Source organism: Chionomys nivalis, chromosome 13, assembly GCF_950005125.1.
Source record: "Chionomys nivalis chromosome 13, mChiNiv1.1, whole genome shotgun sequence".
Lineage (NCBI taxonomy): Eukaryota > Metazoa > Chordata > Mammalia > Rodentia > Cricetidae > Chionomys > Chionomys nivalis.
In genome coordinates, this window is record NC_080098.1 from 64,132,928 (window position 1) to 64,157,759 (window position 24,832).

General features: G+C 53.0%; 1 protein-coding gene across 1 annotated transcript in view; it reads right to left on the minus strand.

The window, feature by feature from the left end:
* Positions 1-730: 730 nt before the first annotated feature.
* The window catches only part of Phf2 (PHD finger protein 2), a 77,456-nt gene continuing 53,354 nt past the window's right edge, over positions 731-24,832 (minus strand). Inside the window, exons 5-22 of the mRNA XM_057787537.1 lie at positions 24,508-24,649; positions 21,999-22,185; positions 20,601-20,763; positions 19,530-19,617; positions 19,051-19,157; positions 18,556-18,647; positions 17,365-17,454; positions 16,624-16,983; positions 15,523-15,642; positions 15,033-15,148; positions 12,890-13,068; positions 12,728-12,798; positions 11,935-12,095; positions 6,419-6,690; positions 4,880-4,975; positions 4,296-4,405; positions 3,342-3,729; positions 731-2,650 (exon numbers count right to left, since the gene is read on the minus strand). Coding sequence (XP_057643520.1) covers positions 2,562-2,650; positions 3,342-3,729; positions 4,296-4,405; positions 4,880-4,975; positions 6,419-6,690; positions 11,935-12,095; positions 12,728-12,798; positions 12,890-13,068; positions 15,033-15,148; positions 15,523-15,642; positions 16,624-16,983; positions 17,365-17,454; positions 18,556-18,647; positions 19,051-19,157; positions 19,530-19,617; positions 20,601-20,763; positions 21,999-22,185; positions 24,508-24,649 — 2,831 coding nt within the window. The 3' untranslated portion in view covers positions 731-2,561. The remainder of the gene's footprint in view (positions 2,651-3,341; positions 3,730-4,295; positions 4,406-4,879; positions 4,976-6,418; positions 6,691-11,934; positions 12,096-12,727; positions 12,799-12,889; positions 13,069-15,032; positions 15,149-15,522; positions 15,643-16,623; positions 16,984-17,364; positions 17,455-18,555; positions 18,648-19,050; positions 19,158-19,529; positions 19,618-20,600; positions 20,764-21,998; positions 22,186-24,507; positions 24,650-24,832) is intronic.

Consider the following 24,832-nt stretch of genomic DNA (forward strand, 5'->3'; position numbering starts at 1 on the left):
ATCCATCCCCTGGACAAGTGTTTCCAGGCAGGCTTAGGGCACTGATAGAGTCTCGCGCTATCTCCTTTTAACTGGATGACTTTGGCTACACACTGGCCTCCAGTTCCTTATGAAGAAAATAGAAACCCAGGAGCACATGGGGCTGGGAGGGCGCAGGGTCTTGCTCAGAGGACAGAGTCACTTCCTGTCACTGGACCTTCTTTCTCACACATTGAGGTGTGGTCTGAGAGACTCACACCTGTTCTTGTTCACCTGCTGCCATCAGCGTCCTCCCCAAACAAAGCGAGCCTCATCTCTGTCACCTGGCCTCCACGATGGCTACTCTGTGATGACTTTTCAGGGAATGGGAAAGGCAGCTGCTGTTGGCTGGCTGCAAGTAACAACAACGGGGGCCAAAAGATGCACCCCAGGGATGCACCTGGCCAGAGCCCACGTGAGTCGAGGAGCCTCACATACTGGGGGGATTGGAGGCCTTCGCACTGGGCCCTGGCTGGGCTATAGGACTAGGGCCTCAGGCTGCCACCCTTGCTTGGAACCCTAGGAGCTCTTCTGAATGAACACCCCTGCTTGACATTTGAGTGGCATGGTGGCTTTGGAGTCCAGCCTGAGGCTCTCCCTGGGGAGTGCTGCACCCACAGCCCAGGCAGGGGAGCTGGCCCCATCCCCACAAGTCCCACGGGTGACAGAAGGGTATGGGAAGGAGGCAAGTACGACAAAGACATGGTTCTGTACAAAACCTGAAATATTTTTACTTTTTTAAAACTTTGGTCTAAGTTGCCTTAGACCTCATGGACTCGATACAAGAGTAATATGAACTGGGAAATAGAACACTTTAATAGCCACGATAAACTTTGTTAGAAATGTACATGTCGCCAAAATAATAATAAAATTAAAAAGAGAAGGAGAGAGAACAGCTTGATGCCCGGGTTAAGATTATAGAAATGTTCACAAGGACGGGGTCAAGGAAACTTTAAAAACACCAGTTCTGAGTAAGCCTGGGGCCCGCGAGATGCCCCTCTCCCAGCCCCGGGCCCTGGGGATGGCGTCCCTCCAAACAGGTCAAGTGGGAGTGGATAAGGCCTCCGCCAAGCTGCATCTCCTCATGGACAACACATCCAGGTAACGGGTGTAGAAACAAACCTCATAAGAAATGTACAAATATAAAAAGCTACAAACATTAATAAATTACAGCATCACGAAACACAAATACTTCACAAGGTGCTAGTAAAAGAACTGCATCCCCGACCCCCATCACACACGAAGGAGAGCGAAGAGCTGGTGTAAGACTGGAGACGCGGCTGCAGGGCGTGTGGGAAGGGATCTGTACTATCCGCTCTGAGAGACAGAGTGTAAGGCTGCGCAGGCGCCGTTGTTTTTCAGGCAATACCTTAGTTCCTAAGAGGAAAATAAGAAGAGTAACAAAAGGAAAGGAAAGAAAGAAAAGGGGGTGGAGTCAGAACCCGGCTGTCCATCAAAGCCGGGGTGGGGGAGCAAAAACTCGTATAAAGGTTAATGAAGGACTCTATAGAAAGAAATTCCTAGAGATACTTTTGCTCTTATAAAAAAGAAGTCATTTAAAAAGCTATTTACACGCTACATTCTATGAAAAATATGCTTCCGGAAATACATCTAAAATGAAAATACAGGATTGCCTGAGAAACAAACCCAGCCCCTTTGTGTCGATGGGTGGACACGCCACCTGGGATGGCCCATGCTCATGATGCCACCCAGGGGTTCAGACAAGCGCTGCCATGCTGGCTCCAGCCCTGTGGCCCTGCCCACCCATCTGCCCACTTAGGGCAGGGTGCCTCGGCCTAGAAGTGCTGTTCCAGAGTGGGGCCCCTCCACGTGGCTTAGCCTGGGTCCCCTGGACCCTAAGACGTGGCTGAGCTGTCACCCTTCCCCTGTGACCCCACAGTGGCTCCTCCACCCACTAATACACCAACCTAACTGTGGGTCCTGACAACCCCACATGTCTGCAGGCATTTGGGGTGTGACACCCGCTATCTAGCCTGCTACCTGCCAGCCAGGGAGCTGGGGCGACCTCTCCTCACCGGCCAAGTGCTGTACGACTCACTCAGGAAGGGAGGGAGGGGACATTCGCTGCCCCACAGCTCCTCTCTTTCTCTGTGTCCTTTGCCTTGTTTTATGCCTTTGGAGGCTGCCAGCCTGGGGCCAGCTCGGACTCGGGCTAGTGAGCGTGGCTCACTGCACCTTCCTTGAAGGCCTCATGCTCCCAAGCAGAACCATAGAGGTCACCAGTCTCTGGTGGGGTGCCTGGAGGCTGTCCTGAAACCGGAATGGTCCTTAAGTTGGCAGGGCCACCTTCAGGAACTGGTCACTCTAAGCAACTTGAGAAAGGATGTCCGTGTTCACAAGGGACGGCCATGCTCCGCTCGCTCCACCTGCTCAAGGGACAGATGCTCGTGTTGGGGAGAGGTGGCTGGGAGGAGGCAAGGCCCTCCCTGGGCCAGGCAGCACAGCCACCCTCCTGGGAGGGGCTGATGTAGCGGGGCTCCGGGGGTCCTGAGCAGAGCAGAAGGATCCTGGCTTTCCAAGCCTTAGAGGAGTAGTTTCCCATTCCGATGGATCTTCAAGATCTTTCCAAGCCTTTGCTTGGCGGTGGCCATGCCCTTTTTTGTACGTTTTCCTACAGAGGTGAGGAGAGATTTTTTTTTGAAAGAAGTCAAGAGTGACAGGTAGAGCAGGGTGGGCTCCCACAGCCCCCAAGCCCCACCCACCTCTATAAAATCAGTCAGCTAAGCTGAGCCCTGGGCTCAGAAGTCCCTCATGGAGCCAAACACTCGGAGGTACAGCCAGCATCCTAGACTTGGTCCAGGATGGCAGGACTAGGATGTGAGGCCTCCCCGGCCCCACCCTCGGCAACAGGGCCTTCTCAAGAGCCACCAGTAAGTAACCATGCCACCAAACTGTGGCCACTAGGCCCAGGCTGGAGTGTGGGTAAGCAGGATGAGGGAGACGACAGGGTGCCACAAGGCCTGGCTGGTATGACACTAAGCCATAGAGGGGCTCAACCCACCAGCCTAGCTCATATCACACCCAGCTTCACCTGTGGCAAACGCTGACCACATGCCTGTCAGAGCCCTGAGCTGAGGTTGATTCCTGAAGTTTGCAATCAATAAGCTCTGCTCAGGTCATATCTCCTGACTTCAGACTATCTGTGTCACATGACTGAGCAGCAAACAATCGTGTGAAGGGTGGGGGCCTTGCAGATGCATGGACACAACTGTCTCAGATGCCTAGGACCTGCCGTCTGGAGGGGAGAATCCCCCTTGCAGTGTGCTTCCTAAGGGCAGGGGCAGACAGGGCAAAAGGGGTACCTTTGGCAGCAGAGTTGTTGGGGGATGATGCAGAAGGCCGCCTCTGTGTGAGAAAGACTCCAGGGGCCATGGGCTGGGAGGCACGGCCAGCCTGGGCCCCTGCGAACGTGCCGGCTGCTGTATATTCGTGATCAGCCAGGCTACTGCTGTGTGATTCAGGTAGGGGCTCAGGTGAGCTGCCCTCCTGTGAGGCCTGGCTGCTGGCTGTGCTGGTGGAGGCCGGGGTGGTGGAGGCTGGGGTGGTGGAGGCCGGGGTGGTGGAGGCTGGGGTGGTGGAGGCCGAGGTGGTACCCGTGGAGGCGGAGGCGGAGGTGGAGATGGAGGGGGAGGCAGTGTTAGGAGTCGGCTTCCTTTTGCTGTTCTTCTTCTTCCTGTTTTTCTGCTCCTCCTAAGAATAAAGTGTGGAGGTGTGCTACCCATCATCTGCCCCAGACACATCACGGTGGGGCACAGTCAGCTCAGCCTCCACCCAGATGCAAGCTTCAAGGGGCTCGGAGCTCCGCCAGGCAGGGAGCACAGAGGAGTGGCTGGAGGGGCTCTCCCACCGAACCTACGGCAGAAAGACTGACCCATGTGAGCCCACTGTGAGTTCTCCCAACAAATGACCCATCAGAGTAGATGAGAGGAGCAGGTGGAGGTGCCACAGCTCCTGCCTGTGTGCACCACTTAAGTGCCAGGACCCTTGAGATGGGAGGAGTCCCCAGAGGCACTCAGTGAGGGCATCCTGGGCACCGAGAGCAATCATGCTGTTAGTGAGAAGTGCCTGTCTGGGGTAAGGGGTATGAGGCTGTGTTCCTGGCTCCCCTGTACTTCCTTGGAACCTGGAGCCACTCTCCTGCCTGCCAGTCCTTAGCCCTGGCAGTCTGCACAAGTGGGCAGTGGTTGAGGTGTCTGGAGGTCAGCCTAACTTCACACAATGCAGACTTACTCTTGTAGGAAAGTCAGTCTCCTCACCTGCTGGGACAGCTTGGCTGCAGCAGCTGCTAGTCCAGTCTCGATGGAGGCCACTCTGGTCCCCTCACGCACAGGCCTGTCCTGTCTTGGCACTGATGGGCCGACCCTGGCTGTGGAAGACATGGAAAATGCAAACCAGTTAGTCAGGTGCTGGAAGTGGTAGTCATTCACCCCAGACCATCTCTGAGTCTCGGGGACCACAAGTATCTAATTGTCTGCATGGGAAGCCATATCTCATCTGCTCTCCCCAGGTTGGGCCATGCTGAGGAAATCTATGAGGCAGTATGGAAGGCCCAGCAAACGGGGCAGGGGAAGCTAGGTAGGCAGGGAACCTTGAAAGGTGGAGATGCCTGATCCCACCCACCACCCCAGCATGTGTCTGGTGCCCCTCCTAGATCTTCTAACCCAGCACTCTGGAAAGGAGGGGCCCAAGTGTGAAGGTTCTAAAGTAAGGTCTACGCTCAGAGGTCCCAATACACAAAGCAGAGCCCCAGTTGGGGCCCTATGGGGAGCTGATCAATCTCCTCTGGGCATGTCTAGAGCCACACCTACGTCCACATATCAGGCCCCCAGCCCAGCTCTACCTGTGGGGCTGTAGGGGGCATCGTCTGAACCTTTCCTCTTCTTTGACCGGGACTTGAAGACAGGATTATCTTCGTCAGACTCCAGTGATGGGTAAACTGAAGGAGGCAATGGGAAAGCAGGCCCCTGAGTGGTTGGGTACAGCCAGGGCTGGGGACGGGGGGTGCTGCAGTGGCTCAGGGACCTTCCTGAGTGGTGGCCCCAGATCTGTCCTTAGGTTCTCAGACTTGCTGTACAATTGGAACTGCACAGCAAGGGCACCTACGCTTGGCAGGAGTGTGTGTGTACAGGCTGCCAGCCACACCCACCCCAGGCTGGCCTGGTGCCTGAAAGCCTCAGTCACTTGGATCACTCTCCTCAGCTCCCTCATGGGCCCGAGACACGCAGTCCTTCTGGAGGCTGCTACAGTGGGGAGTGAGAAACGGAGGCAACAGGGCTAATTCCCCTGTCTGAAGCCCTGAGATCCTCCTAGCAAACTGGAAGAAGGTGCCTGCCTAGTAGCGTACATGGTCATTGGAGCTTCCCTGGCTCAGGGACCTCCCCCCTGTAGTGACCCCTGCACTGTGGGTCCACCAGAACGACACTGGACTAAACCCATGTCAGCCCTGTGGATGAGGAGCCTGGACCAGCAGCACTGATGGAGTGTTCCCTGAGGTGGGTGAAGGAGAAATTAGGTGCCTAAGTCAGGCAGATTCTGCTGGCAGACAGCTTGGTGACTGTGTCCATGGCAGAAGGCCAGAGCCTTGCTGGTTTCTGCAGGGTCATCCTTGGGCCTAAGTTTTTCCACCTTACAGGCAGGGTGGGTACAATGACCCCAAAGCTCTGTCACTGCAAAATGTTCAGTTGAATGGATACCTGTCAGCCAAGACCTCAGAGAGCTAAATACACAGTGACCTATGATCCAGCAGGGCCCTCTCAGAAACACGGCAAAGGAACCAAGGAACCTGTACCTACATGTTCCCAGCAGCCAAAAGAAGAGGCCAAGGGCTCAGGGATGAATGCATGCATGGACTTACGGTACACTTCCTACACACAGGAAAGAATATTACTCAGCCTGAAAAAGGAAGGAAATTCTGGCACATGCCACAGTATGGACAGACCCACAAAAGGTCACATGTTATATGACTCATTTAGATAATGTATCTTGAACAAATCCTCAAAGACCTGAAGAACATGACAAGCGGTCAGGGCTGGGGGAGGGGTGAACTGTGGATGGGGACAGAGTTTCCTCATGGGAAGACATTCTGAAATGGACCATGGCTTTAGTTACCCAGGCCACCAAAGGATCGTGTTTTTTTTTATTTGAGACAAGGTCTTACTGTGTAGTCTTGGTTAGCCTTGGAATTCACTTTATAGACCAGGGTGGCCCAGAACACAGAGATCCTCCTTGTCTGTGTCTCCAGAGTGCTAGTATTAAAGGCATGCACCACCACAATGATGGATTTTACAGTCTGGACTATATGTACCATGAACCTCCTTGATCTGTTCCTGGCCAGTGCTGCTCCCCACAGGCAGAAGCCCTGTCCTGCAGCCACACTCACCATAGTCTGAGTCCTTGAAGCAGGCATCCAGGTGGTCCTGCTCCTCGTAGTCCTCCAGATCCACACTGTTCTTGGCAGTCCTCTTCAGCAGGCGCTTGCTTGTTCCTTTGCTGCCACCACCATTCTTCCGGGCACCATGGGCTGCCAGTGAACCACCCTTGGCCTGGCCAGTGCCCCATGTGGTCTGCAGGCAGGAGTCAGAAGCCTGCAGGTTGGCCATAGACAGCATTCCCTGAATGGCTTCCTGTGTGCTGGGGGAGGCAGGGGGCTGGCTGGGGACACAGAGAGACAACAGGCACTCAGCCATGGCCCTTGGCCCACAGCCCAGGACATTTGGATCATAGACTAGAGCTCATAGCCCACAATCCACAATTTGTAGTTCAAGGTGCTGTAACTGCAGCCCAAAGCCCAGGACTGCACACACACCTGGCCTGGACAACCAACAGATGACAGAGAGCGGTGTGCACGGACTGGTGACTTAGCAGTGGGGAAGGCCTGGCTGGCCCTTCTGTATACTCGGCCACACTCTGGGAAAGGAATAGACATGGGTCACAAGAAAACACATAGAGGGCAGATGGATCGGATCAGATCTCACACCGTCGCCCAATGGTTCTTACAACTTGAGTTGGCCAGAGGCTCAGCTGCCTATGTCCTTTCATCTACACCTGCACCCTCATCTACACCTGCACACACATCCCTCTACACCTGCACCTACACCTCCATCTACACCTACACACACCCATCTACACCTGCACCCTCGTCTACACCTGCACATACATCCATCTACACCTGCACCCTCATCTACACCTGCACACACATCCATCTACACCTGCACACACATCCATCTACACCTGCACACACATCCATCTACACCTGCACCCTCATCTACACCTGCACACACATCCATCTACACCTGCACACACATCCATCTACACCTGCACACACATCCATCTACACCTGCACCCTCATCTACACCTGCACACACATCCATCTACACCTGCACCCTCATCTACTCCTGCATACACATCCATCTACACCTGCACCCTCATCTATACCTGCACACACATCCTTCTACACCTGTACCTTCATCTACACCTGCACACACATCCATCTACACCTGTACCTACACCTCCATCTACACCTGCAAACACATCCATCTACACCTGCACACACATCCATCTACACCTACACCCTCATCTACACCTACACACAACCATCTACACCTGCACCCTCATCTATACCTGCACACACATCCCTCTACACCTGCACCCTCATCTACACCTGCACACACATCCATCTACACCTGCATACACATCCATCTACACCTGCACCCTCATCTACACCTGCACACACATCCATCTCCACCTGCACCCTCATTTACACCTGCACACACATCCATCTACACCTGCACCTTCATCTACACCTGCACACACATCCATCTACACCTGCACCCTCATCTACACCTGCACACACATTCATCTACACCTGCACCTACACCTCCATCTACACCTGCACACACACCCATCTACAACTGCATCCTCATCTATACCTGCACACACATCCATCTACACCTGCACACACCCATCTACACCTGCACCCTCATCTACACCTGCACCCTCATCTACACCTGCATACACATCCATCTACACCTGCACCCTCATCTACACCTGCACCCTCATCTACACCTGCACATACATCCATCTACACTTGCACCCTCATCTACACTTACACACAACCATCTACACCTGCACCCTCATCTATACCTGCACACACATCCCTCTACACCTGCACCCTCATCTATACCTGCACACACATTCATCTACACCTGCACCTACACCTCCATCTATACCTGCACACACATCCATCTACACCTGCACCTACACCTCCATCAACACCGGCATGTATACTCTCATTTATACCTGTACTCAGCCCCGCACTCCCACCATGCACACCTATATGCATACCATATCTCTATCTGTAACAACGCGTCTCTTGTCAGGCACAGCCATGCCTCGACTCTGCCAGGCTCCCCTCTCTGGGTCCCTCCATACTGCAAGCTTTCTCTTGATCCATAGACTTCCTCTCTTCCAGCTCCATGCAGACTGCCCACAGGGTTCCATCTGCATTCTTCTGCAGTCCTTGTTGCTACACCCTTTTCGTGCTCTTCTAGCAATGCCCTTATCTACTGTCCCATGCCCTCACCTCTGCTTGGCTGCACTGGTACCCTGCCTTCCAGAAAGAGCATCCCAAACTAGGCTCAGGGAGTAGTGCTCACCACTATCCCTGGACCTGAGTCCTGGCTGCTGCTGGACTGCAGAGACCCTTAGGGCTAGGTTTTGGGTAGTCTTCATTCTCCACCAGATCCTCCAATAGGATCTAGCTCCTGCCTCCTCAGCACCCTGTGCTGTCCCAGCCTGCTCACCTCCAGTCTAGACTTCCCACCTGTCTAAGCTAGAGCCTCCTGGACAGCTTTAAGAATGCCCACACCTAGGCCCCCCCAGGGGATTCTGAGTCATGGTCTAGCAGAGGATGCAAATGTCCATGTGATGCACAGGCAGAGAGAGCACATGGCCCCATGATAAACTGGCCCAGCGAGAGCTCTCTCTGGGGACTTTCTAACACTTACTCTAGCTCAGCAGCCCTGTAGCTGAGCCCAGCCTAGAAAAGAATGGCTTACTCTAGCTGGTGAAGAAAAGTTCTACCAGCACAGGGTACAGCTCCAGCAGGGTCCGGACTGGAGGCCCATAGGCTCCCACTGTCCCCACCCTGTACTCTTTGGTCCCTTTTCTCCTGAGACTCTTGCATCAAAGCCCTCTTGTCTCAAGCTTATCCCTTGCTATATCCTGAATGCCCGAGAATGACATCCCAGTATTTGGACACCTTCAGAAAGACTTTTGCAGGAAAAGGCAGCCCGGCCTCTGAGAAGAGGCTGTGTGAGACAATTTCATGGCAAGGCCCAGGCCCAGAATGGTGATGAATGGCGGTGAGAGCACACAGCACTGTGCAGACCAGGTGTCCCCTCCATGCTTCCCTCTACTGCTCAAGATGGCACATCGCCTTGAGTACAGGCTGAGGGACCCGGGCAGAGCTCTAACAGGGACCTGGAAAAGCTGCTGCACAAGGATTCTAGAGACAAAGGCCCTAGGGGGGAGGGGGCGGTCAAAGAGATGGAACAGCCCTGCTGGGGCTGGACAGGTAAGGTTGGACAAAAGCTATCTCCTAGGCCAATGCCCTATGGACCAAGGGACATTTCCTGAGCCTGAGGAGAGGGAAGCAACTGTCTCCATGGCCCTCTGTAAAAGCTGCCTCCTGGGCTGAAGTCATAATGGAAGGCCAAGTCACACAGCCCTGAGTTCTGCAGAAAGCAATGCTGAAGCCACCCTCATAATGCCTGCTCTGGCCCATGCACAATGCCTGGACTATGTTTCGCAGGCCAACAGCTGCCTTGGCACTGTCGAGCTATGCCAGTCTCATGGACTTCTCAGAGCAGGGGCAGATCACTGTCAAGAACAAATAGCTCACTTATACTCTCTAGGTACAAAGCCCTAGGTACAAAGCAGATCACAGGGAAATCCGCCATGAGGATCTTAAACACTGATGACAGGACCCTCAAGAGAGCCCACTTGAGCATGAGTTCTGCCCACCCATGCCATCTGGGTGACCCCAGACCCAGCTGGCCCATCTATCTACAAGGTTGCTGGAGAATCAATGAGAAGAGTTTAACCAGTCAGCATGGAAAATAATACTTTAATCCTCCAATTACCATACCCAAATCCCCTTCTTCTCCCACAGCGGTAAACACCAAGCAAACCAGGCTCAAGAAATTAACATATTTTCCTCCCTTTTCTTCAGCTATTTTTTTCCAAACAGTCAGTACTTAAAACAGAGCAAATGGACCATCAAAAAATGACCTATGCTCCAAATGGGAGACTTTGGGAGAGGAACTGCCTGCGGCAGGCTGAGGGGCTGGCTGGTCTCCGAGGCTCCGGCAGGCATAGCAGGCACGTGTGTGAGGATGGAGGCAGTGTCTGCAGAGCACTCTCCCCAGACTTGGGGCACAAGGCCATGGCAGCTCTGGTTTCTCGTTAGCAGACAGCCCCCTCCTGGCCTCACAGATAAGGGCTCAAATGGCCCCATCTGTGTTCCATCTCCATGCCACCCAGAGTTCCCTCTCCACAGCACCCATAACAAGGTACCTGATGGCTAAGACCAAGGCCCCGTCTGCCCTCATCCTGGGTGGTGCCAGGTTCACCCCATGTTCCAACTTCCCATGCCTTTCCATTGAGGTCATGGGGAATCCAGGGTGTTGGAGGAGAGGGTCTCTCAGACCCCGAGATCAGTCATCAAAGTGTTAGCTAACACATACTTCCTCCCAAAAGCCAGGCATTGCCACCACCATAGACCATGTGAAGTCCTGCACAGGTTCACAGTCTGGAATGTGGAGGGGCTGTCACTTCTAATGGGGAAGAGGCCACAGCTAGGCTTTGCCATGTGGCCACCAAGACTCTCACTGCATCATGTCAGGCTGAGCCAGGATCCTGTGCCCAAAGCCATGCACACCCCTCCCATCATGCTTCACTCCCACCAGGAAAGTGCCTGAGGCTGGCTGACTGTGAACATGATATTGCGCTCAAAACAGCAATCTATGAAATAAAATATGGCCAACTAATTTAGGAAAAGCTTGCTTCAATCAAGTCCTTAATCCACCTTACCGGAATCTTCATATCATCTACCAGCAGACCTGACCCAGGCCTCCACCTACTGGAGCAGCCTTGGAGTTGGTGTGAGCTGTTGCCCAAGGCAGTCATCTGCATCCAAGAGAGGCCTACGAGACTTGCCTTCCTGAATATGAGGGATCATGAGGGACTGGCACTCACAAGTGGACACAGCTCAGTACCCAACAACTCCTTAGCAGCCCTGAGCCCAAGTTGGGCTCCTGAGTCAGGTCAATCCAGTGTTGTGGAATATTAGTTTACGATGTGTTACATTTGTTTACACTCTGGAGTATTTGTTTAATGATGCAAAGGTGTGTTGCAATCTTTTATGTTACATTTGCTTAACCCAAAGAGTTAAAAAAATACCAACTACAATCCAGAGCCTGGGCCTGCCTCTGCTACCTCCAAGTTGTGGGGCCGTGAGAAGGCTAAGTTCCCTGAAACTCAGTTTCCTCACCTATACAGCTGGAGTCCTAAGATGTCATGAAACTAGAGAGTTGGGAGGGAACTACTGTCCCCGATGTGTTAGGAAGTGTAGCCTGTGCCCCTCAGTCAGCTGTCAGTGCACACCTGAAAATGCCACTAAAGTTTCGATGAGAAATAAACAATGGAAGTGCTTAAAACCCGAGCCAGCAATGTGTGAATCGAACCGGGGCCATCAAGGATGAAAGGAGGCCTATACTGGCTGCTCCCCAAGCCCAGCTCTCTGCAATCAGAGGCTGGTCCCTGTCTGCATCCCACTGTGTGACCAGTCCTAGGCCAGCCTGAGCTCTACGCGCTGCAGATGCAGTCAGAGCCCACCTGTTGGGGTTGTACTCGAGTGCCCCGACCTCCTCGCTGGCCTGCAGCAGGTCCAGGATGCCTGCGGCTGAGCTCCCACTCTCCTTCTTGACTTTGGCATTGCGGCCTGGCTTGGTGTCCGTGTCAATGTGCAGAGAGCCCTCATCAGAGGAGTCGTCACTCTGAGGAGCAAGAGAGAGAGCAGCTGGTCAGGGTAGGACACTGGGGGAAGGGGGAGAGGAGTCCTTCAAGAGGAAATGAGCTTTAAGGAGCTCTGGCCTAATGAATGCTACAGGATAGACTCAGGCTCATGCAATGGGCAAGGCTCTCATGAGACAGATGTGGGTGCCAAGCCTTTCCTAGGGCTCTTGAAAACACAAAGGTTAAAGTGGTCTTCATACCCTCTGCCTCTTTTCTAAGAGGAAGCCCCAAAATTCCATCAGGGCGCTGTGACTCAAAACCTCTGGCCTAGATAAGTTTATCCCAGCAGGTGGTTCATGTTCTTCCTGGGCTCCCCAGAAAACATGGGACCTCAGCAATGACCTTTTTCCCCAAGAGAGTCTTGGAGGTCATCTTAGTGTAAGAACCTGATGGCGGGGAACCACTCCCTGTCACTCCTCTACCTGGGAACAAGCTTTGCTGCATTTATCTTCCATGGAGCAGGTCCAGAGGAGCAGCTAATCCCCGTGCCAAGGACTGAGCAAGACTTTGTCCTTCCTACGCTGAGCCCAGTCCATGGCAGGCGAGGGTGGATGTCCCTGCACATCCAGCAGAAGCGTGCTGCAGAGGCTGAGGGCAGAGCTGGGTGGCTCACCTTGTATACTGCAGAGTCCAGCTTCGGTTTCGTGGTGGGCATGAGGAGCGCCTCCTTCTTGTCCAACAAGACTGAAAGCACAACAGACAGGAGTCAAGTGGAGGCCTCCGGGGCGTTGGCCAAGACCACCTGGAACCTCTTGCCCATGCCCACCACACTCACAGGACAAGTCCCTTTTGGGGGCGTTCTTCTTCCTCCTGATGGGAAACTCGTCTATCTTCAGCTCCCCATCATCGGAAACATACTCATACTCATCGCGCACGGGCTTGGCCTTGTCCTCTTTGAAGCTCTGCAAGGTCCCGAACACACCAGGGCTGCTTGGAGGCCTGAGGGCCTTGGAGCTAGAGTAGAAGGGATAGGTCAGCGGGTGACCCCAGGGCCCTGAGGCTAGTAGACAAAAGAACTTTACGGGGACCTGGAAGAAAGCATCCACCTGGAAGGCAAGCAGCTGGCCAGGGACTATGCAACCCTTAGTTTCAACTGGGGGAGTCTGCTCATAGGAAGGGACATGGCCAATCCTATAGCTCCCTCCTTCCCTCCATGTCACCTGGTATGAGGCCCTGTCAAGCACTGTGGAGAAAGACCTAAACAACCGAAGTTCTGGAATGATCTATCCACTTTGGTTCTGACAAGCACAGCCTCCACCCTCCTTGTCAGCCTGCCAGAGTTTAAATCAAATCCAACCTTCATGTCTTTTTTTTTTTAATATTTATTTATTTATTTATTGTGTATACAATATTCTGTCTGTGTGTACGCCTGCAGGTCAGAAGAGGGCACCAGACTCCATTACAGATGGTTGTGATCCACCATGTGGTTGCTGGGAATTGAACTCAGGACCTTTGGAAGAGCAGGCAATGCTCTTAACCTCTGAGTCATCTCTCCAGCCCCCACCTTCATGTCTTTTGATGCATACTTATTTTTACAAAACAAAACAACAACAACAAAAAAAAATAGCACTTCAGGGCTGAGCCACAGGGCACCTCCACTGGGCTATGAAATATTGTGTGTCTCTCTTCTTGCTATGGCAAGGCAGGGATGCTGTTTTCCCCATGAGTAGATCAGGCTTAGGCCTCTCTGGACCTTCAGGACAGACTTTCTCAGTAGGAAGGCAACAAGCTGAACAGAATGTTGGCCACATTGACAGAGAGCACACCAGGCCATAGTAGCCTCCAGCATCCTCGGAAAAGGCTGTGGTCCTGCTGTCTTATTAAAGCACAGACCACCACACCCGTGCACATGCATGTACAAATGGCTCAAGAGGCTCATCTATTTTGTCTGCATATTCTGAACGCGTGGCCCTGTCATAGAACTGATGTCACTGGAAAGCTTCTTTGAGACCCATAAATGACACTTCTAATGAAATGGCAGAAGCAAACTCATCCAATCAGGGTAGCAAGGCCAGGCCCGTGTGGGTTCCACTCCACCAAGTAACTACAAGTGCATCCACTTGGCCCCAGCCCTGTTCTCCATCTCCTGCAGGCAACGGGTATACCTCACAGGACACGTCTGCCACTCCACACCACGTAGGGGTTATGGATGTGGCACAGGTGCCTGTGTGGTATCTTCCTGCCCACAACTGAAACTGAGGCCGCAGTGGCCATGGTGAGACTCATCTAGGTCCGAAGCTGGCACCTCCCCTTTCAGTTCAGCATCCCCTGAGGCCCTCCACACCCAAATCTGCGCCCTTCCCCATGGCATCCATCACAGCCATAAGTTTATGTGGACTCTTGCATTTACTGAGATTGTATCGTCTTGCCCTACTGGCCACTGGGCTCAGAGACCTGTGCCCTAATCCCTACTTGATCCTCAGCATTAGTTCACACCAGCTACTCTGCCTCGCTGGCCCTCACTATAGCTGTATTCTCCATGTACCCTGCAGACTGTTCTGGAAGCAGAAACAAAGGTGTTCCATGCAACAGAGAGGCAGTAAGCGAGTCAGTGACTCTGGAAAGAGCCACTGAAGGGTGTCAACCAAATGTACTGTGTGTGTGTGTGCGTGCACGCACATGCAATGAGGGTATATAAATGTCTATATATGTATGGTGTGTGAGGTGTATGTCTGGTATGGACAGTGTTGGTAGAGGTTATGATGAAATGTATATGTTTGTGTGTATGATGTCATACATACATGAAGTACAATTTGGACTGTCCACTGGTGTGTGCATGTGACAGATACGTCTGTGGGTACAGAACGATGCACAGTATTTGTTATGTGTAGTGTAGATTGCATGCACAGTATGGGAACATATATGTGATATGGGACATCTGTAGGTTCACCCTCGCCCCTGCCCAGGCTCTCACATACCCCAGAAGTTTTCTGTTGGAGAAAGAAAAGGAGAACTTGTCCTTGTTCCCAGTCAGGGGTGACTTCTCCAACCTCTGCTCCTCCTCCATTTTCAGTAAAGAGTCAGGTTTGCTGTTCTGAAAGCAAGACCAAGGTTGTCCCTGAGCCCACTGGAATGAGGGCTAGTATTCCAATCCCTGTTAGTGGGTGTAACTGGGGACTAGAACATGCCAGGAAAGCTGTTCATAGATGCTAATGCTGGTCTAGTCATCAGCATGCAGGACACACCCTGGAGTGCTGCGCAGCCTCAGGGAATGGGAACCCAGACCATGAAGAAGGTGAAAGGATGGAGGAAGACAAGGAGAAGGTGACACATTCGGTTTTGTTCCCACACTGTCCAGAGGGTGGCTTATAGGAGGTCACATGCACTCCAGATTCACACAGACTTTCCTCAGGCCCCACCTCCTGGGGACAGAACACACGCTACCACAGGTCTACACCCCACACTCACCTTGTACTTCCACTTGGCCTCTGATTTGCTCTTCGTTTGCTCTCGGATTTCCAGCCTTTCCACGTCATTCTGTGTGTGGACTGTGTCCTTATTGGGAACACTCAGGACACTCTTTGGGGTCTGCAAACAGAACAGTCATAACCCAAAGGTGGACAGAGAAGGTGAATGGGCTGGGGTTACAATGGCACAGAAGCCCAGTGGCTCACTCCTCCTGGTCCACACATCTATCCATTCATCCACTTGTTCATTCAACCATCCGTTCCTTCATCTGCCCATTTATCTATCTGTTCATTTAGCCTTCATTTCTCATTCAACCATCCACCACCTATCTGTCCTTCATCCATCTGTTTATCCATTTACCCACCTATCCGCCTGCCCATCTATCCATCCACTGTCCTTCAACTGACCAACCCACCCATCCACCTAACCTACTCATACATACATACATCCTTCTCTCCCTCCCTCCTTGCCCCAGAGAAACAGCACCAATGGAATATTACAAGGCATGGGCATGGCCCCCAAGATGTAGGAGAGATGTATACTCATCCTGGAAGGAGCTCACGACCAATAGTCCTTAATCTCATGGTTCAGTATGAGCCCATCTCTCTCTGTCCACCGGGGCTCAGGCCCTCAAACAACCCCTTCTCCTCACCCTCTGCCTTCTCCCAGTGTCCTCCTCAAACTGATGCCTTGTATATCTTCAGGACCTGAGTCCAGAGGTGGGTTCTAGTACTTGGGAAAACTAAGCAGGGTGGCCTCTGCCTAAAGACCACCACCCTGCACCAATCCAGTGGACCTCCTGGGTGCTACCCCGCCACACATAAACATGCTGTGCTAGCTCTCTCCAGGGGCCTCACTGCTCTGCGGGATCTTTCTGGGGTCTTGGCCTCATGTGCAGGCCTAATGGCTGGCAGACAGGGAAGTATTTTGTTCAGATTTATCAATAGGCAGACCCTGGACCCCTGTACTCTCTGGAGACCATACTCCACAGCTGGTCTCCCCTCCCCACCCAGTAACAAAGGAGAGCAAAAACATGTCAGTCCTTGCTGTTCCCTCTGGTGTGACCTTAGCACATTAGGGGGAGGAGCTCAAGGGCCTCACCTTTCCTTTCTTGGGTGGCTCCATCTTGGTCAGCGCCTCCTTTGTGTGGGCCTCAAGCAGGTCCAGGTTGGGGATGGTGGGTGAGGCTGACTCCTTGCACTTCTTCCCTTTCTTCTTGCTTCCATCCTTGAGCTTCAGGGTTTTGGGGGGCTTGGGGGGCTTGGAGGGCTTGGGGATTTTGGATGGCTTGGGCATCTTCACAGTCTTGGGTGTCTTTTTTTTGGACACTTTCTCCAGAAGGGATCGAGGTGGGGTAGCCTCAATAGGAGATGGCGGTTCCTCCTTCTCCCGGTCCCCATCACAGACCTCATCTGAGGAGGCGACAGCATTTACTTCAGGTCGGACAGTTTTGGAGGCGTTCTGGTGTGGGAAAAGGAGAGGATCATTTGTGTTCCCTCTAGACCATGACAGGACTCGGGGGACCCTTATAGCCAGAAAGGAGCACACAGCCCACACCATGTGACATCCGTATTTGCTCCACATTGTCAAGGGGCATGCCGCATGCTCACACGCTGTCCAATAACACAAGACATGTCCACAGAACCCTAGAGCCCCGTGTGACACAGGCCCAGTTCCCCCAGACTCAGGAGAACTGGGAGTCAGACTGGACTCAGGGTTCCCCACTCTTCTCTCCCTTCGCCTTTATCCCCAAGCACTCTCCACACAATGGCACAACACTAACGCAGAGAAAGTTCCCTGGCAGGCTCGTCCCAGGGGTCTGCCACCCTGGCATGGCGTTACCTCGCTGAGCCTGATCTCTTTGGCCAGGTCCTTGATGAGCTGCGAGGGCCGGAAGTGCTCGGGGAGCTCGTCCTCGTGCTCTGCCAAAGCCTGTGGAACAGTGGGGTCAGTGCCAACCTGGCCACCGCAGTACCTCAGTCATTCCCTGTCTGCCCAGCCAAGGCCATGGCCATCCCATGGGATGAGAGGCTGCCATGGAGCCCTTAAGGCCTGGTGCCCAAGATCCTGGGCCCTGTCTCTGTGAGCCGCTTCTGTTAGTGGAAAAGACTGGGCCTTGTCTGATGCCACCACCAGCTAGCTGACTATGGAGTGGATGTGGCCAGCTTTCTCTTCCTGACCATGTAGTTAAGGTGAGGTGGGAGGGACCCCTGGACTGTCCCAGCTCTGAGTCTCAAGAAGATGGCAGCCATTGAATGGTCCCAGGAGAACACTGGCAGCCCACTCCATCAGGCCCACACATGGGTAGAAACAGGCCATGGACATGGTTCCCTACCTGGCCTCTGCTAAGGCTCTCTGAGACCTCCCACTTTTCTCTGTGACCTAGAAGTGGCCCCTTGTCCCTCAAGTAGCAGGTGAACAGGCACTCTGCATAGCGAGAGCCCCTAGCAGGAGACAATATCACAAGGTTACTCTAGGCTAGACCAGACTCATTTCTCCTTCTGTAGCGACAATCCAGGCAAGAGGAGAAAGTCAGTGGACCACTTTCATCCTCGTGACCTCTGAGAAACAGTTCCCAGGGGCTGGAGAAAACCAGTGCACAGGAGAGGATAAGGAGGAGGGAAAGGTGTCCCCAGGTCACAAAGCAAGTTAGCTGGGAGGCTACATCCACAGGCTGTGTGGATGCTGAGTGACAGGAGCCACGAGTGCATCCCTAGCACTTCCTGTCCAGATCCAGATGTGTGGTCAATGCACCAGCCCTTCCTGGGGCCCTGCCTGCCCTCTCCAGGTTATCAGAAACTTGTCCTAGCCAAAACTCCTGAGGGAATCTAGCCCTGGGGCCAATAACTCCAGGCTGACCCAGACGACCTACATCTGTCCAACACACCCCTCAGGGAATCATAATTAGTGTCAGCAGGCCAGTTTAGGCCTGGGGAAGACAGTGCCTACACTTGCTCTGTAGGACACACGCTTGCTCTCTTCCCCACCCACTCCCTGTTCCCTCAGACAAGAACACAAGTGAGTGCTCCCTACCTGCTTCTTCGTCCATGACCTAAAAGCACCATTGAGAATTTTAGCTCCTTGGACTAAATGTGGGGGCAGCTGTTTCCCAGACTTGTGAGAACCTGGGAAGGACACGATAGGTTAGTGTGGTGTCTGCTTAGCCTGCCCCAGCAAGAGGCCTTCCAGAGGCCACTGCCCCAGGGCACCAGTCCAACTGCCAACGGTTCTCCTTGGAATCTGGGGTACCCGCCCACCTGGCACCTGCCCTGCAGGGAAATGACTGACCTCCCATCTCTACCCATCCCACATGAAGCTTACCAAACAGGGCCTTGGGCAGGCCTTGTCTATTTCCCCTCTCTGCCCAGGACCCCCAGCCCTGTCTAGGTGGGTCAGAGCTTACAACAAGACCCCAGGGACCCTCTTATCCTGTGTCCTAAGGGGGCATGACCAGGGCTCACAAAGGGCCAAGATGTCCCTTAGACCAGGACTGCAGGCTCAAGTCACCCAACTTGGAATGATAGGTACCTTTGAATGCTTCCAATAGGTGCTTCCCCATGTACCAGCAGGCAGTTTCAAAGTTGGGAAACTGAGTCAGGCTGCCTAGTTTTAACCTTCTTTCCACTTCATACGCCCTGGAAGCCACAGAAAAGAAAGAATCAGTGCAGGGAGCATCAAGTAGGCCACACCAAAGGGAGATCCAGGCTACCGAGCCAGCTCAGCCTCCCCTGCACCTGAAGAGATCCAAAGTGATGGTCACTCTGAGTTGAAGCAGTGGGTTGCGGTTACTAGAGAGGTTGGCCATAGTCCACGAAAGATGACAGCAGCCTTCCTGATCCCAAACCACCACTAAGCTTGCCCTAGCCCAGACCATGGAACCCGTTCCTCCTTCCCTCAACACAAAGATGTCAGCATAGCAACCCATAGCTGAGTCCAGCCAGGAGTCTGGCTATGGTGCCCGTTGGGCAGCCTGGTCCAAGGGTAGACAGCACTACAGGAGTCCCTACCTCATCTGCATCTCCACACTGAGGCTGTGGAGGAAATGTCCAGCGAAGGCCAGGCAGTCCACGGGCGTGAGTGTGGCATATATCCAGCCTGAGGGAGACATGCAGAGCTGTGGCTAGCTTCTACCTTCTTCCCATAACTGCTTTCATCTTCCCCACTCACCATGGACTACAGCTCCTACCATCCCAGGCCTTGCCTCATTGTTCCTCCCTGCTTGGGCCAGGTAGGAACCTCTGAGAAAGACGGAGAGCAGAGTGTGTCTGAGGTAACACCCCAGTACCAGACAGATAGAAACTGAGGCTTTAGAGCCAACCAGACATAGTCAGGACACCCCCGGGCAGCCCAGCATCAGGAGAGGGAGCCCAATCTCAGACCTGCCCACACCGAGGTGAGAAGAGGCAGGGCTGGAATTGTCACTCTTCCTAGAGGCTGAGATTTGTCTCTAGGTTATTTCAGGGGATGGAGCTGGGGCCAGACTCCAGAGAACTAAAAGGCCTCCCAAAGTAAGTGTGAGGATGGCTTCAGGGAAGGGAGATCCTAGAGCCAGAGTCAGAGGCTGAGTTCAGTCAGGTTCTGGGGCCTCATTTGGATCCTGATTTTAAACAAAAAGCCATATACATAATCATAAGGAAAGGTCCCAGCTCCTGCATGGGACAGTGGGGCCTGCGCCCCACTCTCAAGATGTGGTCAAATTACTTCAGAGGGAAGGAGTCTTTCAGAGTGGACTCTTCAGCTCTGGGATTCACCCTCCCAGGAGAACCTGGCAACCTCAGCTGCTCAGGGCATACTTTATTATATTAGTTTAAGCATTCCTTAGGAACACTTCTAATGCCTACCCTCCTCCTCTAGAGCTACTGACTGAGCCAGGTCTCCCATGCCAAAACCAGCTGCCACACAGCCCCGAGGAAACCTGGTGCTGGCTAGGGCAGGTCCACCACCCAGGCCTCCTGCTGTGAAAGGCCCACTGCTGGTCCTTCCATGAGGGCTGGGCCAGCCAGGGACAGCAAGACACTCCAGCATGAGGAATAGGCAGTGAGTATGACAGCCAGTCAGCCTGGGTCCTGCACACTCACCTGAGGGGATGAAGAGGGTCTGTCCCTGTTTGACAGTGCATTTATAGCACTTGTCCACCTGGTCAGCAAAGAACATCTCACTGTGGTTGGAAGCTGACCGCCAGCGCTCATACAGGGAGATGTTGGCTGAAGCTGGCCGGATCAGATAGAAGATCTTCTCCCCCTGCAAAAAGAGCCCACTGGTAGAGCCGCAAGACCAGGGATGTGGGGCAGAGGCCACCTAGTGCTGGGCTGCTGAGGTGGAAGATAATCTGCTGGGTGCTAAGGATGTTGGGGTGGGGGCAGAGTACACTGGGTGCTGAGGATGCTGAGTGGGGCAGAAGTCATAGGGAGTTGGGGAACACTGGGATAGATGGAGATCCCCAGGGTTCTGGTAACATTACGAATGGGGTAGAGTCTATAGGTGCTAGAGACTCTTTCCCAGGGAATATAGCCTACTAGAAGCTGGGCACAGAGGCAGGCAGCAGGGTCCACCAGTGCTAGGGACAATGGGCGCCCTTCTCAGCCGGCTGGGGTCGGGTGATGGGTTCTGACCTGAAAAGCATCCTTACAGGCTCGCCACTCCCACCTGCAATACTGTTTTAATTTTGGAAGTCTGCCTGTTAGGGAGGTTCTAGATGTGTGAGCCTGATATGGTCAGGAGCAGTACACACATTATTCCATGGCACCACAAATCCCACGTGTGCCCGGGGGTAATAAAAACGCAAACTGCCACGCAACAAGTCTTTAACAGCTCTGCTCTCGAGAGCTTCAGGGCTTCCAGACTGGACTAAATGATAGTCATCATTTCCCGGGTGGTCATGTGCGAGTCCGGCCAGGCTCTGCACCCAGAGCAGAAAGAGCCTCATCCTCATGCTCTGGGAACAGACGCCATGATGACTTCTTAGAGTCTCACAGAGCCAGAAAGAGTGTGAGTCCAGCACCCCGGGTCCAGCACAGCTAGTCGGCAGATGTATAGCTGCCAGCAGAGCCCAAGCTCAGGGTTTCTGTTGTTCTATACATCTTGTTCTCTTAAGTCCCCCTTTGCCTCCATGATAAGCCCCTCAACCCTCCCTACTGGCTCAGGTACCCGCCATCTTGCCTGCAGATGTCAATGTAGTTGCTGAGAGGTCTTCCCAGCACCTCTGCACTCTACTTGGGGCATTAGGTGACCCAGTGGCCTCCCATAATTGTTAATGAGCCCTAAGGACATTAGAAACGGGAAATACATATATGTCACTAGTACCTCTACCCATACACATCTAGTGGGCTTCCTGCCCCAGAACTGGCCATCCCAGTATCCCCTTACACTGGAAATGGGTAACTTCCTAGCCACAGACAGGGCCTGGAAGGGCTATAATCTTGAGGACAGAGAATAGGAGACAAAGGGTGAGCTATGTTTTGAGAGATGTGGCTCACCTTGAGGACATGGTACCAGGCCGAGGCACCCCCAGAGTCTATGTGGAAGTCGGTGTAGCTGTCCTTCACACAGATCAGGCAATACTTGGTCACCTTGGGCTTGGCCAGCAAGGCGTCATCAGGCCAGTAGTTTTCCACCCACGATAGTTTTTTCACAATGTCAGGTGGCTCCACAAAGCTGGACATTCTGGGGTCATAAAAGGAAGAGCAGTCAGGGAATGGGGCCCAGAGCTTCCATTTTTAATGCATTCTAAAGTAGGAACAGCACAAGGCTCCTTCCACATGCTACCTCGTAAATCTGCAGGTAGCCGTCTCACTTTTTAGGGGGTAAACCAAGCGCTCCAGAGGGTGGAAGGAGTCCAGTCACTGTGTGGGGCTGCGGAGGCCACGGAGGATGTTGTCTCTACCCGGGAAGAGGGTGAGCCTTTAAAGTGGCCCGCTGGAGTTGGTATCACAAGACTCTCTGAAGAAATGTTTCTCACATGGCCCAGTGTCTCCTGTACCATTTGAAGAAAAACCACCTCTCTCTGGGGCAAACATAGGCAGACCAGAGACTCCCTGTCACATTTAGTTGCTGTCAAATCAGCTACAACACTTTCAGGGAAGGTAGGAAAAGGCAGAGGTGACTTGGTGTGTTGGTTAGTTTCTTTCAACTTTACCCAAGCCAGAGTCATCTGACAAGAGGGAACCTCATTTGAGAAAATGCCTTCATCAGACTGGCCTGTAGGCAAGCCCCACAGCGTTCTTCCATGACCTCTGCTGCAGTCCCTGTCTCCAGGCTCCCTCCCTGACGTCCCTGCATGATGGACCATAGCTATAAAATGAAATAAACCCTTTCCTCCCCAACTTGCTTTTGGTTATGGTGTCTTTCACAGCAATAGAAGATAATCTAATACACCTGGGGTTTACCGAAATGTCAGCCCCCATGTGCAGTGACAGGGAAGCAGATTTGAATGTTCTTGCTGCCTCGGGCCACACAGGGTCTGTCATGCCTCTACACCTAGCCCACAAATCTCTACTTTGCCTCTGTTGAAGTCTACATATACCAGGCTGTCTGGAGTAGTTCCGTATAACCTGATCCTCTGTGTCCATCTTACATATGAGACAGCCTTTCCCATACCTAGGTAGGACTCCAGCATCCCTGACAACCCCTAGTCCCTAACCTCCTTCCACACCCTCAATATGACCCATGCAAGTTCTGCAGTTAGGGACTACCTCTCTGTGGGACAGGCACTGTATATGTCCAACTCTGCTGACCTCCACATTCAGTGTGCATGAACAATCCCCCTCAGGGACCCCAGGGAACTCATGCCTCCTTCTGTAGCAGATCAATAAAAACCCTCATTTGGAAGAAGCCTAGGACCCATAAAGGCCATCAGCCCCCAGGCTCCTCTCCCTGTCTGTGCTCTCTGATTTTCATGTGTGTGACCCCCAGGCTTACTATGTCTCTCCTGGCTAGTGTACGGGAGCTCCCCATCTCCATGAAAATGCCACCAAGAACCCAGCCTGGTCCTGCTGCCCCAGCCTCAAGAAAGGGCAGAGACTATACATAACTGACCCACAGACACCCCATCCCACAGGGATCATGCTAATAATAACACCAGGGACTCTTGGGACACCTGTGAGTGTCCTCATAAGTCGAGGCAAGTAGTAGGCCTAGGGGAGAAACAGAGCAGCCACCATGTAGGTGTGCACACAAAGGTGTTGGTACATGTAGCAGGGAGTATATGATGGAAGTGTTGAGTGTGGTGCCAGTGAGAGTCACAGTGTGTTGAGAGTTTCAGTCATATAACGAATATGTTGCAGATATCCTGACCATGTCAATGCTGTGTCTCAGAGTGTTCATGAGTGTGAATGTCTGTAAGTATGTCTGTCTTGAGTGTGTCTATATCTTGTTCTATGAGTATGTCATGATAATGGGTGTGTCAGTGTGCTGCTTCAGTGTGACATGAGAGTATGTCCTTGTGCTGTGCCTTAGTGTGTCCCTAGGCGTGCATGAGTGTATTACGAGTGTGAACAGGTGTGCGCAGTGTCATGAGTGTATGTCACAGATTGTGCTTCTGTGTTTGTGTGTCATCTCAGCACACCATCGCTGTGTGTGAGGAGCATGTGCCTCTGGAAGGGCCTCATTCATACTGCCTCAGTGGCTTTCTCTGGGAGTGGGGTGGTTTCCTTTTTGCTTCTATTTCATCTGAGTTGTTGCAGTGCGCTTTAAGAGAAAGGAGAATCAAGCCTGCATGGTGATTTCTGGGCAACTCACAGGACAGCAGCAGGCCACTCAGAGTAAGACACCAAGTCAGGCCTTGCAGCCTCTACCCAGGGCAGAACCCCAAGCAAGGCCTCACAGTCCCCGCACCAGAGTAGAACCCTGAACCAGGTTTCACAACCCCAGAACCCCATGCAGGATCCAGGTCAGCCCTTAGAGTCCTGACACCATTCTGAGAACTGGAGACTGGGGACACTGACCCTGAGTCAACCCACCAAAGCCCACCCCAGAGCAGCCTGTCACCTGGTGTCTGAGAATTCGAGGTTGGTCACATTGAGGACACGCTTGCGGTTGGTGCTATAGTAATAGTCCACAAATTCTTTCAACTTCATTTTGCAGTCTTTCTGCTTTGTGACGTCTGTCACATCCACGCTTCTCTCTGGCCCTGGAGAGGAAGTGAGAAGACATGAGCATGCCAGGAAAGTACTATGGCCTCCCTAGAGGACGTGATGAGGGTGGACACTTGCATGTCCTCGGTTGCCCTAGTACACTCTCCTATGGGCAGTGCCCCCACAGAATAGATAAGGGTTGACCTTATCTTCTCTACCTACAATTGCTGTGAATTCAA